Source organism: Cucurbita moschata, unplaced genomic scaffold, assembly GCF_002738365.1.
Source record: "Cucurbita moschata cultivar Rifu unplaced genomic scaffold, Cmos_1.0 Cmo_Scf00019, whole genome shotgun sequence".
Classification (NCBI taxonomy): domain Eukaryota; kingdom Viridiplantae; phylum Streptophyta; class Magnoliopsida; order Cucurbitales; family Cucurbitaceae; genus Cucurbita; species Cucurbita moschata.
In genome coordinates this window covers 3,860,818-3,879,239 of record NW_019268535.1, presented here as the reverse complement: position 1 = coordinate 3,879,239, position 18,422 = coordinate 3,860,818, and the positions used below count along the sequence as shown (strand labels likewise).

General features: G+C 36.4%; 1 protein-coding gene across 1 annotated transcript; it reads left to right on the top strand.

Annotated features, from left to right (window-relative positions):
* The first annotated feature begins 442 nt into the window (after positions 1–442).
* On the top strand, positions 443–9,045 carry LOC111457114 (vesicle-associated membrane protein 721-like). Its single transcript, XM_023099267.1, has 6 exons — positions 443–648; positions 707–896; positions 3,755–3,896; positions 3,970–4,090; positions 8,438–8,500; positions 8,724–9,045. The coding sequence occupies exons 2-6, from the start codon at positions 707–709 to the stop codon at positions 8,874–8,876; spliced, it is 669 nt and encodes a 222-aa protein (XP_022955035.1). The 5' UTR covers positions 443–648; the 3' UTR covers positions 8,877–9,045.
* The last annotated feature ends 9,377 nt before the right edge of the window (positions 9,046–18,422 follow it).

Below are 18,422 nucleotides of genomic sequence, written 5' to 3'. Positions count from 1 at the left end.
TGAATATTTCTTGTTTGCTTGCTTGCTTCACTCCTTCCTTCCCCTCGTCTGAGATTACCTAGTCGAGTCAATGAAATCCTCGTTAGCTTGGTAAATAGGTTAAAGGTTCTTTCTCTCTCCAAATTCTTCTTTCTGATTTGAAGGCGAAGGGGAAATTGTCACATGATTGATCTCGATACCTTTGAATGAATTTTCATTGAAAAAAAAAAGCCCTGATGTTCATATTTGATCGCTTGATAGGAGTAAGTACTTGTTGTTCGTCAAAGCTGTAGCTTACTATCTACTAAACGAGCCTTCATTACCCGCCCCGCTCAGCCGTTGAAGAGAATTGGGTTGAAAAATAAGAATAGAAGCCGTAGCTTGCTATCTAGCCTTCACTACCTGTCTTTGCATTTGGGTCGTCTTTGCATTTTCAAACCTTACAATTCAACTCTCTCTCTCACATTTGGAACCATAACTCTCTCTCCTCTTTGCCGGTTTCACTTTTGCTTTTAACCCCTCTTCTTCACGTTACTCTTTTCTCATTTCCCCTGCTTTTTCCCCTTCTACCCTTCTCTCTTCTTCCGTTATTCATCCCCAAATCGAAATTGGGGTTGCAGGGTTTACGATTTCGCGACCTGGGTTTGCTTTTTCTTAGCTCTTCAAACGGTAAGGAGTTTCTTTTGATCCCAAAAACTGTGTTATTTTCCTCAGATTGTTCTTACAGATGGCGCAGAAATCTCTGATCTACACTTTTGTCTCTCGCGGAACCGTGATTCTCGCTGAGTACACCGAGTATAGTGGGAATTTCAATTCCATTGCTTTTCAATGCCTCCAGAAATTGCCCTCTGCTAATAACAAATTCACCTACAATTGCGATGGCCACACCTTCAATTATCTCGTCGACAACGGTTACAGTAAGTCCTACTCGTTTCCCCCCTTTTTCTTCGTTGTTGAATTTTGCTGACGGCTTGAAGAATTATTGTTCTTATTTTCCCTTTGATTTGTTATTGGGTTTCGTTTCTGATTGTGAGATCTTGAGAGATGTTGCTAGTAGGGATGTTTTTGAAAGAGGAGTTTCTTGATTTCTCACTATTTAGCCGATTTTTGTTAAAGAATCCGGATCCGTCGTTGATACCCTGTTGAAATTTTTGTTTGGATGCCGAGAAAATGGAGATTTATGCAAGTTTAATTGTTTGAGCATCCTTTTCTTTTTGCATCGTCTGTTCTATCTCCTATATTTAACTTATTACCATTGAGAGTTATGTGTAAATCCTTGTCCTCTTGGGCTTTCCCTTTCGACGTGGCTACTAGAGAGAGGTTTCTACACCCTTATAAAGGATGCTCTGTTCTCCTCCCCAACCGATGTGGGATCTCACAATCTACCTCCCTTCGGGACCAGCGTCCTCTTAGTCCACCTCCCTTCGGGGTCTAGCGTCCTTGTTGGCACACTGCCTCGTGTCTACTCCCCTTTGGGGCTCAGCCTTCTCGCTAGCACATCGCCCGTTGTCGGGCTCTGATACAATTGTAACGGCCCAAGCCTACCGCCAGCAGATATTGTCCTAGGCTTTTCTTTTCAGGCTTCCCCTCAAGGTTTTTTTAAACGCGTTTACTAGGGAGAGGTTTCCACACCTTTATAAAGGATACTTCGTGTTAAAATATTATCACTAGCCCAATAGGGTCAAGCCCAACCATTGTATGAGTGACCATATTTTAAGAAAATGATTTAGGATTTTAGGAATAAATTTAGGAAAATGATTTAGATACAAATGTTTAGAAATTTTAGGAATAGATTGCCTAGTATAAATACTACCCCTCCACCCTACTTAGTTCATCATCCCAAGAAGTCTCCAGCAATACAAAACAGTAGTATTCTACATAAAGTGTCTTGTATTCTCTTCTCGATTGGTCTTAATAAATTGTGCGAGTGTTTCCCACAAAGAGTTGTGTTCAACACTTCGTTTTCCTCCCCAACCGAGGTGTGATCTCACATAAGGGAAGGGAAAAGGAGTCGAGATGTATTTGTAGCTTATATGGGATTAAAATTTTCTCCCCTTCCGTTGTTCCGAAATAGGTTACCTGTAAAAGTAGACAAACTCAAGGATGGAGCATATTATTATTGTTCTTATTTTGGCAATGGAGTTCAATTATAAAAATTATTGTTATTTCTATCTTGAGCCATCAAGGGTTTAAATTGGGAGCTATCAGTTTTGAATTAGGATGCAATTCTGATAGCTTAGTTTATTAGTTACTTCACTCATTCATAATTTTGTTACATTTCTCATTCATAATTTTGTTACATTTCTCATTCAAAATTTATCATAGTTCTTTTTCTGTAAACTGCCCCTAATATCTGTGTTCATCACTATTCTTCTAAGGTTTCAATTTCATGCGATTGACACTAAAATTCGTTAGCAAATCGATAATATGACATACAATATACTTAGCTGTTGCTTTAGAATAATCCCGTGTTTTAATTTAATGATATGGAGATGAGAAACCGACACATAAATGTGGAAACGATAGAGCTGTTGCAATACTACCAATTGATTCTCACATTTAAAAATACAAAATTTAAATTTCTACATAGTCTCTCATGAATAAATTTCTACGTAAATCATATTTTAATGTCTATTTACAGTTATTGGTTTATTAATAAAACTTAATATCAAGGGATAAAATTAGAACTTCAAGAATTTTAGGGATGGGGATTAAATCAAAAAATGCCATGTACGTAAGGGACAAGCTATATATTGAGTTAAAGGAACATACATATGACAAAATTAAGGACGATGTTTATTAGAAAACCCTCTAATTGGCACAAACACACTGTTGCATGATACAACTTGGATTAGTCATATACATCTCAACATGTGATGGGACAAGAACATGCCACATACGAAGAAAACTTAAAGATGGGTCACTTGGCCACGCTTAGACATGATCTGATTTGGGGATTATATGAACTTGACTTGATGTATCGGTTTTGACTCATGATTCAAATTGTGTCTGTTTCGGTTTAGATGGTTGACAATGAAGAAGACTTACGATATATTGCTATTTCTTGGTAGTTTGTGAATGCTGCAGCCCTTTCTTTTGTACTCTCTCACAACGTATACCTTTGAGAAATTGTTTAATCTTTTCCCCTTGACCGAATGTTTTGTTTAAGTTACCCTTTTATGTTCTTGATTGGAACACATTTCTTTAATCGTGTTCCTTTTGTGGACTTGGTTTTTTTTGGATGTCCTTGCATTCTTTCATTTTTTCCTCAATAAAAGCACGGTTTCTTATGAAAAAATCTTGTTTTTTTTTTAATACCTTTTTATATTCTTGAATAAAATAATGGTTTGTGAGATCCCACGTCGTTAGAAGAGTCGTTAGAAGAGGGGAACGAAACATTCATTATAAGAGTGTAGAAATCTCTTACTAGCAGCGTTTTAAAAGTCGTAAGGGGAAACCCAAAATGGAAAGCCAAAGAGGACAATATTTGTTAGCGGTGGACTTGGGCTGTTACATGGTTTGACCCTTAAAAGGTTCTTCCTGATTGCTTAAAGCTAAAACCCTAAGGAAAATTTTCATTTTCATATCATTGATGAAATAGTTTGATTTTCTATATGTACTTTTCATGGTTTACTTTGAGTCATCGAAAAATAAGGTTTTCCCTTCCGCCCTTTTCTTTTTTCCATATGAGATAGTTGGCTTTTCTGTGCCAGTATTACATTAACTAGTGAATTTTAACCAAAAAGTCATACTTGTGTTTTCTTTTGTATTGCAGCATACTGTGTCGTTGCAACTGAATCAGCTGGAAGACAAGTGCCAATTGCATTTTTGGAGCGTATTAAGGATGATTTCGTGTCGAAGTATGGTGGGGGAAAGGCTGCCACAGCTCCTGCCAATAGTCTTAACAAGGAATTTAGGTATTTGATAAAGTACTTGCTGAAAATGGTTTATAGAACATTCATTATTGATTAACCATAATTTTATTTATAGGTCAAAGCTGAAGGAACATATGCAGTACTGTGTTGATAATCCTGAAGAGATCAGCAAGCTTGCAAAGGTGAAGGCTCAAGTTTCAGAAGTGAAAGGTGTTATGATGGAAAATATTGAAAAGGTATGCATTCAATTTTATCTTATCTTGCACAATCTTGGAAGCTCTCTGGATGTTTATAGTGGACGAAAACTTTAGATCCCTTTCTTGAACATTTTTTTGAAGTAGTAGCCTCGAGGTTTCTTTCTCTGGTCACTTCTTCCAACTATTCTCTTCAAACAAAAGTGGAACGTTTCTCTTTCGTTATCGTCAGAACTTAATTCACACTTTCCAAAACATTTCGAACACTGTTTTCCACTTGAATTTTAGGTTTGAATTACCTTTGGCTTGCCTAGAGCATATGTCTTTGTTCTTTTGTTTTTGTTTTTTAAAATTCAATCTACAATTACTAAAATAACAAAATAGAGTTATATTTTGTGAGATCCCACGTCGGTTGGGGAGGAGAACGAAACACCTTTTATAAGAGTGTGAAAACTTCTCCACGCGTTTTAAAAACCTTGAGGGGAAGTCCAAAAGGGAAAGCCCAAAAAGGACAATATCTGCTAGCGGCGGGCCCGGGCTGTTACAAATGGTATCCAGAGCCAGACACCGGGCAATGTGCCAGCTAGGAGGTTGTTCCCCGAAGGGGGTAGACTTGAGGCGGTGTGCCAGTAAGGACGCTGGGCCCCAAAGGGGGTGTTAGGATCGCACAATAACGCACACGCTTGATCTAGATGAACACAAAAAAAAAGGATAGAGAAAATTGCAAGGAGAACTCTTGTTAAAAGGATTTTTTTATTGATGATTTCAGGTATGTACAACAAGAGATAGTACAGAGAATAGAAAGTACGTTTACAAAGCTTTACTGGACCGGATATATATATGGTTCAGTCTACTAAATATAGCTTTACCAGATTTAACCATCTACTATATATAGCTATTTACCATATATAGCTTTACCGGATATAGCCGTTGACCAAGCTATAAATACAGGGAGCAGACTCCATAACTCAACAGGGGTGGATTTGGTGGGGTCCAACATCGATTGAAGAAAGGAACGAGTGTCCGTGAGGATGCTGGACCCCGAAGGGAGGTGAATTTGGTGGGGGTCCAACATCGATTAAAGAAAGGAACGAGTGTCAGCGAGGACGCTGGGCCCCGAAGGGAGGTGGCTTGGTGGGGGTCCCTCATCGATTGGAGAAAGGAACGAGTGCCTGCAAGGATGCTGGGCCCTGAAGGGGGTGGATTGTGAGATCCCATATCGGTTGGGGAGGAAAATGAAACACCCTTTATAGTGATGTGGAAACCTCCCACTACCAGACGCGTTTTAAAAACCTTGAGTGAAAGCCCAAAGAGGACGATATAACCTTGAGGAAAAGCCCAAAGAGGACAATATATGCTTGCAGTGGGCCTGAGCCGTTACATATTCTCACATGAACAAGTCAAAATGAACAAGTCAAAAGAGATTGAAAAGGCTCTTCAATGGGCATGAATAAGCTTCCAGCTTTGTTCTGAAAGTAGTAAAACTGGGATTTTCTTATTATTACGAGGATTATACCGTAAAAAAGTAGACTGCTAAATGTTGCTAGAAAAGTGACAGTTTAAGAACAAATGCTCTTGGTCTTCACTTAGATAGGATGCATCAGTGGGGTATCGATACAAGGTTTAGGTTCTTCAGATCTTATCAAGAGAGGGGGATCGGTAATATCACTAGTCTTAGGAATCCAGAATTTCCTGCCTAAGAAAACTCCTCACGAAGGACTACGAGTCCGTTAATTTAGTAATTCAACATAGGTCTGCGCATATATCTTTCAACTTCCTGTACAAAATTGAACGCCTCGACCATAAGAAGATCAGGCTGATTTGTTTTTTAAAGAATCAATAACCGCAGGGAAGATGAGACAGCCATCCTAGCCAAATTTATTGGAGATCCCAGAAACACTTTCCATTGAGAGTATGACGAAAGCATTGAAAAGAGTATCCCAGTTAGAGGCATTAAAGGAAACAATATACTTCATTTTTATTTGAAATCATGCTTTCATGGAGAAGGAATGAAAGAATACAAAGGGCATACAAAAAGAACGCCCAACAAAGGAGCCAAAGTGGAGCTTCAATCTATCAAAATGAAACTTAAAGGAAAATTACACAAGTATCTCCTAACTTAAGGCTAATCCTTCGACAGAGAAGAAACTCCTCTACCATGGAATTACACTCTTAGGGTTGAACCCAATAAAGGAAACAATTTACTTTGAATTTACAATATATGTTTCCTGCCTGTGGAATGTTATTCTGTTTCCTTCAAACCAGAATTAAAACAAAAGCTACGATAATGTTGATTGGCCTGTTGTTCTTAAAGGGTTGATCCACAAACAACTGGAAGAAATTCTCTAATATTACTTGATCAGACCACAGTCAGTAGAGCGCTGTTATCTTGTTCCATAGGAGTTTCTGAGTAAGAGTAGAAGGGTTCAAATGATTAATAAAGTTTTCTTGCATATAATACTTTGAGCTGAGGATAACTCATGCAAGGTTCTTAAATTAACACAAGTGTTCATATCACTCTTAAGAAAAACCTGGAAAAAGCATTTGGAATTACTTGATTTCCATTGTTAGCCAGTTATAATATTTGCCCGAAAATGTTTTTGAATTTTCAAGAAGCCACATATCAGTCTCAACTTCAATGCAAGTTGAAACTTGCCTCGAAGTCTAGCATCTTGGTGCACTACTCAACCTCTCTATCGTTTGTGTTTCTTTTAAAACTCTAGGAGCTGTGATGGCTGCCCTGATTCTGAAGTGTTATAAATGTTGGAACCTGTTCAGCGGTCTTTTATTATGCTAAGTATCTTCCTAAAAGATGGTGTTATCATTCACCAAATGTGACCTATCCTGAGATTGTACGTTTGAAATGAAAGTCGGGGGCAATTTTAGCTTTCCTACCGAGGTTGTGTGATGAATTCCCAGCCCTCTTTCCGTCTGCCGCTTCTGATTACTAATGAAAACTATTGTGTAGATTGGAAAAGAACTTGACTTGGTTTAATTAAAAAGAAAAATGAATCAAAATCCAGTTATCTTCTTTTGTCAAAGCTCCTCATGGTTTTTGGCCTTTGATGTATCTTGAGGTGGCTTCTGAAGGGAAATCCCTTTTCTTCAAAGTTTCGGAAGTTAGCGGTCGAAAGAATCCTCGACAATCTGAAATTGGATAAATGTAATGTCTTCCAAGGGTAGGAGGCTTAGGCATTCCATGGCAATTTGTTCTAGTAATCCTGCTCGCTATCATTTTTCAAAATCCCTACGCTCGAAGGTATCGGATTTCTCGGAGAAGGAGATTAGGAATTTATTCTGGTAGGGAGCCTAGAATCTCAGGAGGTTGTTATTTAATTATAATCTCCTTGATTCATGCCACTGGAACTTTTTTCATAATTTTCTTTAGCTTGTAAGAGATTCCTTATCCCCTTATCGTTGGTATCTTAGACATTATTTTAATGAAAGTGTCGGTTCCGTGTAAAGACAAAGAAGGTATAGGTATACCATAATGGTTACGATGTTAAGATGTCCTGGTTGGCGCGCATTGCACCTCGATATCTATACCTCATGGGGCATAATATGATTTCCTTATGTTTCTTTCTGCTGTTCTTGCCATTTTTGAGGGTTGTTTTCTTCACCCTTTTTTAAGAGGTAAAAGGAGACGTGGCAAATTGCCCACGATCGAAATATGTCAAAACAAATAAGTGAAGCGGAAGAAAAATTTGAAGAAGGAAGAGAGCTTTTGAATAGAGGAACCTTAAGCTTATTCATTGCTTTTGAATAGAGGAACCTTAAGCTTATTCATTCTTCTTTCTTTGTTGTGAAAATAACGTACATCTTATGAACTTCCGTTCCTAAACGTTCTCTTGAAACTAAGAAGGAGATTGCACTCGATTAAGGAGATCTCTTAACTTTCAAATCAATAACTACTAAATCTTCTTAATCGATCTCCTAAACTTTCAAATCAATAACTACTAAATAATTATCCAAAAATTGACAAATTGATCTAGGTTAGTTTTTGCTAACTCAAGCTTATTAACTCACAAGCTGGTAGACTCATTTTGTACCTTCGTTTAGCGTGTAATGGGTTGTTCAATCCCCCTCCCCTTAAAAAAAATCCTGGAAATTTGTAATTGTTAAATCTATAAGGCGTTGGCTGTGTTACATGGCTAGTTGGCGACTGGATGAAGTTATTGAAAAATGTCCGAAACGTGGACGTGGAGCCTTCATCTCATTTTTAATTAAAATGGGGAAAGGCAAGACATGTTGGAAGGAGTCGGGGGCATTTTATTTGCCTCGATTTGGAACTTAATTATCGGGTCGTGGAGTGTGTATGTTACTAATGAAGCGTTATATTAAGTCGAATATCATTTTCCTTGTTCTCATTCATGCTCCTTGTTGATGCAGGTTCTTGACAGAGGAGAGAAGATAGAACTTCTAGTGGATAAGACCGAAAACCTTCATAACCAGGTTTGTGTCATCTCTTTTCCTTTTGGCCCTCATAAATGTGTGAATATGTCATGGATGTATTGACACTTTCCTTTGGCTGAACTATCTTCACATCTGATGAAACTCGATCTAATGTTTCGAAAGGTTTATCGTTCATAGCTATCTTTATCAAGAACGACTAGACGCTTAGGTGCATTACTATGGTAGTTTTTATATTCAATCAGGGAATGTTGTTGTTGTACAGGCACAAGACTTCAAGACGAGTGGAACGAAAATTCGAAGGAAAATGTGGCTACAAAATATGAAGATCAAGTTGATCGTTTTGGGGATTTTGATAGCTTTGATCCTTATCATAGTGCTTTCAGTTTGCCATGGCTTCAACTGTGGTGGAAAATGAAGACTGAAATCTTTTGGCATCATCATATTTTGAGAGCGAGAGAGGTAATATACATGATTTGGCTATATGTATGTAGTAAACGTCAAACAAAGTCCAGTATATCTGTTTTGTTAAAATCCAAATTTAAACGTGAATGATGAGATATCCTATAATATTGAATACTTTCTCTGTTGAAGATGAACATGAGCGTTGAGTTTTTTGAATTGGAGATGAAAATGGGTTATTCCTTGTTATTATTGTCTGCTGTCTATTTATAGTTTAGAGATTGTAGATGATTATATTTGGTGAACTAAAATCATATATATTTCGTGTTCGAAGATATACTTTCTCTATTCTCTTATTCTTTTCGTACATATCTAAAGTTATGGTTACAAAACTATTAGCTAATATTTTTATTTGTATTTTCTCTCTTCTGTTCTTTCTCTTAATTTAGATTGTGTGTCGTGTGATTCTAATATTTATTTATAAGTTCATGGGGGTGTTTTGGATATATATAGATAGTTGTTATAATATCATCACTAGCCCAATAGAGTAAAGCACGATAGAGTAAAGCCCAATAATTGTATGAGTCCATTGTGGATTTAGTGGGGGTCCCACGTCGATTGGAGAAAGAAAGAGTGTCAGCGAGGACGCTGGGCTCCGAACGGTGGTGGATTGTGATGTCCCATATTGGTTGGGAGAACAAAACATCCTTTATAAGGGTGTAGAAACCTTCTCTTAGCCGATGCTGAGGGAAAGTCCGAAAGAAAAAGTCTAAAGAGAACATTATCGGGTCGTTACAATAACCATTTGAAGCTTGGAATAGTTACTAAAATGAACCGGGTGGAGGTGGAATGATCTGCTTCTCTGAATGGTGTCATATCCAAAAGATATTCATGAGGGTATGTTCCATTTGTGTAGGATTGAAAAATAAAGATTTTAACTTTTCAAAAAGAAGAATGGAATGGCCCAAATCATATCATAATCTTCTTTCTTTGTTTCTTTTTCCTATATGAACAAACTCCAATGATGATGAATGGGAAGAAATTAGCCCACACGTAATGAATTGAAAGATATGACCTACCGTCAAAATTTACCGAAACAAATAAATGAACTCGAAAGAATAACTTGAGGAGAGTTTTTTTTAGCCTCTTCCTAATAGGTGTGTTTTAAAACCATGAGACTGATGATGATACGCAACGGGCCAAAGCAGATAATATCTACTAGTCGTGAGTTTTGGCTGTTACAAATGGTAAGGAAGGTAAATTGTTAAATCCCACATCGGTGGTAGAGGGAAACGAAACATTTCTTATAAGGGTGTGGAAACCTCTCCTTAACATACACATTTTAAAATCATGAGGTTGATGATGATACTTAACAGGTCAAAACAGACATTATCTACTAGCGATGGGGCTTGGGCCGTTACAAATGGTATTAGAGCCAAACATCGACAGCGTGCCAGAGAGAACAAAGATTGTTTGGGGAGAAAGCACTAATAAATTTCCTAAAATTTTATCCCTAACTTACTCAAGTTAATGACTATTTACAATTATCATAAAATTGTTAATAACTTCGTTTACAAAAATAGCTTATCATCCTAAAATTGCAAAGATCACCGATCAAACAAGGTAAGTAGAAAGTAGAAATCACAATTGTTTTTGTTCCATGAACGTTTTTTTTTTTTTGGAATATTTAGTAAGAAAAGTGAAGTTTGATTATGATTTCATATGTGATAAGAACATTGTTATCTTTTGGTTAAAGATTGGATGCAATTTCTCCATTTTTTAGGTATGCATTTATTAGTGTTCTTCAAGTCTTCCCATAGTGCTTTCTCTTCCACTCAAAGCTTTCATTTTCAAATACTATCCTTAAAAGAGCTACAAAAAAGCTCCATTCTTTTAAATGGATACATAATGGGTACCCACTAACCCAATATTTGGAGTACACAATACACTATCACTCTCTTCCCATTTTGGGTGGTGGACAAAATGTTGTGTTTCTTTCACATTTTAATCACAAACTCCAATTGAGTGACACATGAGGGTTTGGTATGCACTAAACTTTTTATACAATTATGCACAAAATCCATCAACTTTGATTTCCCTTTTGTTTCCTCACTTACCCACTATGTAATGTGTACATTACTTTTCTTAAAGTAAATAGTACTCCTCTCGTGATCCGATCATAATGTGATTTTCACTAGATGCGTCATAAAAAAAATTAATTTTTGACCTTTTGATCAATCATATATGTCTTAGTTAGTTAAGTTACATTTCGAATTGCATTCTGGTCCTGTATCTGATTGTTATAAGAGCGACAGTGTGCGATCCCACATCTGTTGTAAAATGGAACAAAATATTTTTTATAAGAGTGTAGAAACCTCTCTCTAGCATACACGCTTTGAAAACGTTGAGGGGAAATCCGAAAGGAAAAGCCTAAAGAGGACAATATCTGCTAGCGATGGGCTTGGGCTGTTACAAGTCGTATCAGAGCCAGACACTGGGCAGTGTGCCAGCGAGGAGGTTGAGCCCTAAAAGGGGGTGGACACAAGGCGGTGTGCCAGCAAGAACGTTGGGTCCCGAAGGAGGGTGGATCGTGAGATCCCACATCGATTGGAGAGAGGAATGAGTGCCAGCGAGGATGCTGGGCCAGATCCCACATCCAATCGCATTCCTTATAAGGGTGTGGAAACCTCTCCTTAGCATATGCAATTTAAAAAACTTGAGGGGAAGCCTGAAAGGGAAAGCCCAAAGAAGACAATATTTGTTAGCGGTGGGCTTGGGCCGTTATAGACCGCTTCTTAATTCAACTATACGTATGTTTTTTTTTAAGTGAACAGTATAACCGTTGAAAGTGTCATATATTGTACTTATCAACCTCGTGATCATCGACTATATTGTTAAATCCACATTTTCTTAAAGGGAACAGTACACCCACCAAACTCAAGAAGTCTCTCGGTGAGAGAAACGCGAGATGGGACCGTAGATGTGATGAGGGGTGAGAAAATGTGCCTTAAGAACCAACATGGGACTCTTCAATGTGATGGGAAACTATAAATTCTTGTCCCAAACCAAGTTGTTTGTTGTAGGGGTCCAATGCCTCACTTGGGAAGAAATTTATGAACATAAACAAAATGGGGTTCCCTATCCTCTTCATCATTGATTAATCCATTGAGTTTCCTTCCAATATCGCTAATAAGCTTGAAAACTTGGCATATTATTGCATGTGGGATGAACTAATAAACTTGATTTGATGAGATTTATGTAATATTAAAAACAAAAGGCTTTGATTTGATGAGATTTAAAGTTCATTAGAAGACAACAAAGCTTGACAAATTGGCAATAAGAACAAGCAAGAAAAAGGGTTAGGGGGATGCTTTGTTTGTAGTTATCTCTCGAGTTCTTTGAATGGTCCAATGTTTTGAAATGAACCCAAAAAATTAGGTCGTAATTAATTAATAAAAGTAGGATGTTTACGAGTTTTCATGATGTTCTCGTTTCTTGTTTTTCAAGTTCTTTATTTTGTCTTTGAAAATAGTTTTGTTACTTTATTTCTTATCACCTTTTATAAATTTCGATAACTTATAGTGTTGTTCTGAAATCTCACCAGTTAAAATAGACATTAAGTTTAAGCCAAGTGAACACATTTTGCCAAATTTCTTGAGAAAAACAAGAAACTTCCATTCAAATGAGAAAATCAAGAAACTTCCATTATCAAAGCCCTAGTTTTATATTACTTTTTCCAAAATAATCTAAATCCCAATAAATTATAGGACGAGATGGTGACGAATACAAGAAATCGAGAATAAATCTTTTCTTATTCCCTTCATTTTCTATTCTAACGGAATTCTCCACTCGAGACTGATCTCTATAAATTTCGATCCCATAGGCTCCCTTCATTCTCTGTTCTAACAGGATTCTCCACTCGAGACTAGTCTCTATAAATTTTGATCCCACGTATTAAATAGACATCTCTAATAATTTATTCCAACTTAGAGTGGACACTAAAATAAAATTAGTGGGTTATAAATTTGGAATATATAAATGGCACCTTATAAAAAATTCAATCATTAATTATATCCTTACGCTTGACTATTAAAATATAATGAAATATATGTATAGTTTACAAAAATTGACATTAGGCCATTTTCCAATGCTTATACGCAACTTGATACCAAACAAATTTGGCAATTAATCAAACATTTTTGAAGGTCAATTATTATAATCCATAGTTTGAATGATGAAATTTAGGCAAATAAATGAGTATTCCAACCAACCAATATTATCATAAACGATGCATTTAATACCATATGTCTCGATACTATTTAAGTTCATGTCTTCTATTTCAAAATAATAACAATATAATAATATACAAAGTAGTCGGGAATAAAGTTCTCAACGTTTCAATTGAATATCTTGAGGAATATACTTTTTGAGCAATATAGAGGAAAAAAACTTGTTAGTCATAAAAATTCGGATGTGATTAGGCTATCAAGTTGAACCGAATTATATCAGACCAAGGCCTACCGCTAATAGATATTGTCTTTTTTGAGCTTTCCCTGTTGGGTTTCCCTTCAAGGTTTTTAAAACACGTCTGCAGTCCCGTGCCTAGTAGATATTGTCTTCTTTGCGCTTTCACTTTTGGGTTTTCCTTCAAGATTTTTAAAACACTTCTGCGAGAGAGAGGTTTCCACACGGATCATCAGATGCCCATCCCCACTATAGCTAGTTCTCTTGCACAATCTCTAGTAGAGATAGAAAAATCATAATGGAGGCAAAAATCTCGTAATCTTTTGACTTTTATTGCTTCATTATTGTAACTGTTACCACATATTGTACTCTTTGGGTTTTCTCTCTCGGGCTTCCCCTCAAGGTTTTTAAAATGCACCTGTTAGGAAGAGGTTTCCACAACCTTATGAAGGGTGTTTCGTTCTCTTCTACAACCGATGTGGGATCTCATAATCCACCCCCCTTCGGGGCCTAGCATCCTCGCTAACACTCGTTCCCTTTTCCAATTGATGTGGACCCCCCACATTCATCCTTTCAGAACTCAATGTCCTCGCTAGCACATCACCCGGTATCTGGCTCTGATACCATTTGTAACGCCTCAAGTCTACCATTAACAGATATTGTCTTCTTTGGATTTTCTTTTTCAGGCTTTCTCTGTCATGCTTCCTGTCAAGGTTTTTAAAACACGTCTATTAGGGAGAAGTGTCCACACCCCTATAAAGAATGTTTCGTTCTCCTCCTGAACTAACGTAGGATCTCACAATTATTAAATATTAAGAGCGAGAAAAATTAAAAATTAGAAAAGGAACTAAAAACCCTTGATATGAACCAAGAGACATCAATCATACAATATGCTTCAATGAAGATGTGAAGAAAAGGTTGTCAAAATTATCAAAAGATGTTTCAATTCATGCTACATTGAAGAAGAATAAAGTTTGATTGTTGTAAATTTTGGGTGGGTTATAATTTAGAGTTATTGTGTTTTAAGACTTTTTATTTAATTTCGGTTATATTTACATAATGGCTAATTATGGCCATAGAGTGTGAATGTTACACCTTTTAGAATGCCTTTAATAGTTTCATTTTGAGGCTATATAAAGCCATCTATGTTGTATTTGTAATCAGACTTAGAAGATATATCAAAAGAAGCATTTGTGCTTCTCGTTAGCCGATGGCTAAGTTTATTTGCAATTCTATGTAGTTTAGGTTGCATGTAGAATCATTCAAGCTCGACATGATCAATCTTGCTTGTGGAGTGATTCGAATCTCAACAAGTGTTTGAGATATTTGATCAACAAGAATCATTGAAGCTAGACATGATCGATCTTGCTTCTGGAGTGATTCGAATCTCAAACAAAGTATTCTTGCCTTGAGATATTCGATCAACAAGGTAATCCGAATCTTCTTCCCCTTGTAGTGATTCCTTATCTTATCAACCCTAATAGGGTATGAAAAAGAAAGGCAAAAGGAAAATGATTATGAAGATTGAAAAGACAAAATGGGCCATATTTTGGGAGACAAATTTGAAAGAGTGAAGGGCACATCATTGCAATGAAAATGGCATAATATGAACAATCTATTTGGTTTCCCATTAAAGGAGTTGGTTGGGTTGTCAATGCTTTTCATTTTTGATTGCTTTGCTTTGTTTGTCAATTGATACAAATGGAAGTAGCGAAGAGGGAGAAAGAGACGTATGGTGGAAAAGTCATTCCACTTTTATTTCTCTTTTAAGCCATTCATTCATTGCATCAAATACATATTTCAATATGCCATTTGCTATGAACTTTCTAGTCTTTTGAGCATTATGAACATCAAGATTCTTTGTAAATTTGAGGTTTCCTTTAAATCTCGAGTGGTTGAATAGGTTATTAGGTTTCTGTAACACTCCATGCCTATGATTTGAATAAGGATTCGACATGTGTGTGTTCCGACATTCTCCTACGACATGGTCATGTTACTTACTTCTTTGTTCTAAGAATGAAGATTATCTCCATAGATTAACACAGGTCTTTTCAACATGTCTTGTCTTTACTCACATGCATCTTAGAAAAATTCATAGAAGATCACCCCGCATAGAATTTGCTCAAACCAAAACACTCTTAATTTTGGAGTTCATTTGACACAAAAGTGTTTTGTTGAAGGATTCAGTATCTGATGACCACGTTATCTAATTCTCGCTTCTAAAAGTGAAGACTTTTCCCACAAACTAGCAAGGGTCATTTTCAGCGTGTTTTGTTGTCACCCACATACTTCTTAGAAAGATTTCTAAAAGGTCACTCAACATAGAATTGATTCAAAGAAAGCATGCTTAATTATAAAGTCTCTATGATTGAGCTGCCAAAAAAGGAGTGTACTTTGATAATCACTCATATTTAGATGTGGTATCAGTTCATTCATGTACTCCTCCTTTACTCAGACGTTACATGATTCGAAATTCTGATATTTTGGTCTAAAATCTATGCTTAACTAGTTGAATCATTCTTAGATGGATACGTTACTTACTTTCTTTTTGGGTGTATAGAATATTTAAACCCTTAATTGAAACATGGAGGACCCATTTGTTGACGTTTTTTACTTTGAAATTTATGCGTATTTACCCACTTTTTGAAATTCTAACCGAATTTTCTACAAATAAGACTACTTTTCAACGAAAAAAAATTAAATAATTACCCATAAACATATATGGTGGGTCAAAAATGAATTACTAAAAAAGTGAAATGAAAGAGATTTACCTAACAAATCACAAAATAAAATAATGATGATTGAAATCTATTAATTGCTTAAAAGGGTCTGATTTTAATAATAATTACAAGTTGTTTAGTTCTTAAAAACTAGGGTTTCATGGAGGGTCCCACGTTATCCCAAGTAAGAATAGGAATAGGAAAAGGAAAAGCAAACCCACTTTTTTATCAATCTGCTTATCATTTAGCTTCCCACTCCCAAAAAGCACTTTGATTGCAACAATGCCTTCACTTTGGTGTTTCTTTTCATGCTTACGATGTAAATTTGTATTCATGAACACTTTCGAAAAGGGACTATGTCTATCGCTAACAGATATTGTTTTTTTTAGGTTGCCTCCTTAGAGTTTTCTCTCAAAATTTTAAAATGTGTGAAGCTAACGGTGATATATAACAGGTCAAAACGAACAATATCTGCTAGCGATCGGCTCGAATTGTTATAGTGCTTTCACTTAATTGAACTATTATCGTGCTAATGACCGGCTTGAACTGTTACACTTTGACGGTGATACACAACTCTCAAAAAGTGCTTGTAATAGCCCATGCCTACCGCTTACAGATATTGTCGGTTTTTGCCTTTCTCTTCCGATATTTCCCTCAAAATTTTAAAATGCGTGAGGTGAACGGTGATACATAAAGGGTCAAAATGGACAATGTTTGCTAGCGATCGGCTCGAGCTATTACAGTGATAGTGATCGGCTTGAACTGTTACACTTTGACGACGATACACAACTCTCAAAAGGTGCTTGTATCAGTCCATGTCCATCGCTAGCAGATATTGTTCCTTTTAGCCTTCTTCTTCCGAGTTTTTTCTCAAAATTCTAAAATGCGTAGGGCTTACAACGATATAAAACAGGCCAAAACGAACAATATCTGTTAGCAATTGGCTCGAACTTTCACAGGGCTTTCACTTAATTGAACTGTTACAATGCTAGTGATCAGCTTGAACTGTTACACTTTGACGGCGATACACAATTCTCAAAAAGTTCTTGTAACAGTCCATGTTTAAGGCTAATAGATATTGTTGCTTTTAGGGTTCCTCTTTCGAGTTTTTTCTCAAAATTTTAAAACGCGTAGGGCCGACAACGATACATAACAGGCCAAAACGAACAATGTCTGCTAGCAATTGACTCGATTTGTCACAGTGCTTTCACTTAATTGAACTGTTACAGTGCTAGTGATTGACTCAAACTGTTACACTTTAACGGCGATACACAACTCTCAAAAAGTGCTTGTAACAATCTATGCCTACCGCTAGCAGATATTGTTCCTTTTAGGCTTCCTCTGAATTTTATCTCAAAATTTTAAACGCATAGGGTTGACGACGATACATAACAGGCCAAAACAAATAACATCTACTAACAATCAGCTCGAACTTTCACAGTGCTTTCACTTAATTGAAATGTTACATAGCTAGCGATCGACTTGAACTGTTACACTTTGACGGCGATACACAACTTTGAAAAAGTGCTTGTAACAGTCCATGTCTATCGTTAGTAGATATAGTCATTTTTGCTTTTTTCTTACAAGATTTTCTTCAAAACTTTAAAACGCGTGAGGCTGACGACGATACAGCACAGGCTAAAACAAATAATATCCACTAGCGGTGGACTTCAACTATTACACTACTTCTCATCATCATGTCTGTTTTTTTGAACCAAAAGTTTGAATCGTCCAAGGAAACAGGTTGGAAAGTGGAAAGTGGAAGTATTACTTAGCAGCAGCCAAATTTGAAGGATGGGAAAGTTGAAAATAAACAAAACCCAACAAAAATGGGTGTGAGTTGTTCTTGTACAACATCTTTTGATGTGTCGACCAAAATTTTCACCAACTTTCCTAAACCAAAAATGGACACATGTTTTCTTTGAATTTGTTTTTTGGAAACTTCTAGGAAGCTAGCCCTCATGTTTGAAAATTGTTTGGATGGGAAGTAAATCATACCAAATCCATAGGATTCAATTTCTTTGTTTTTTTTTTTTTTATGTAATTTCGTGTGGACATTTGGGTTCCGGAAATCCTTTGAATCAACTTGAAATTTTGAATTGATTGGATTTGTGATTCGAGCAACTTGAATAGAGTTTACAACTCAGTTCGATCCAACCATTTTTTATTCGGTATTGTCATGCTCTACCAGAAAAGTTGGGTTGAGTTGTCCGATCATTCACTTTTTTTTAATTGTCTAAAAAATTTTATTTTTTACTATACATGTTCCATTAATAACTAAAATTTGATAAAACTCAAACATCAAATATCAAATATTCACAAGTAGAGTGTATTACTGGCATTAGTTACAAACGTCAAATACTTTTAAAACATGTTCA

Bases quoted from the DNA above. Each gene is read 5' to 3' on its own strand.
- LOC111457114 (XM_023099267.1), top strand. From the start codon at position 707: ATGGCGCAGAAATCTCTGATCTACACTTTTGTCTCTCGCGGAACCGTG. The intron at 3,897-3,969 runs GTATTTGATAAA...TTTTATTTATAG, and splicing joins AGTCTTAACAAGGAATTTAG to GTCAAAGCTGAAGGAACATA. The intron at 8,501-8,723 runs GTTTGTGTCATC...GTTGTTGTACAG, and splicing joins CCGAAAACCTTCATAACCAG to GCACAAGACTTCAAGACGAG.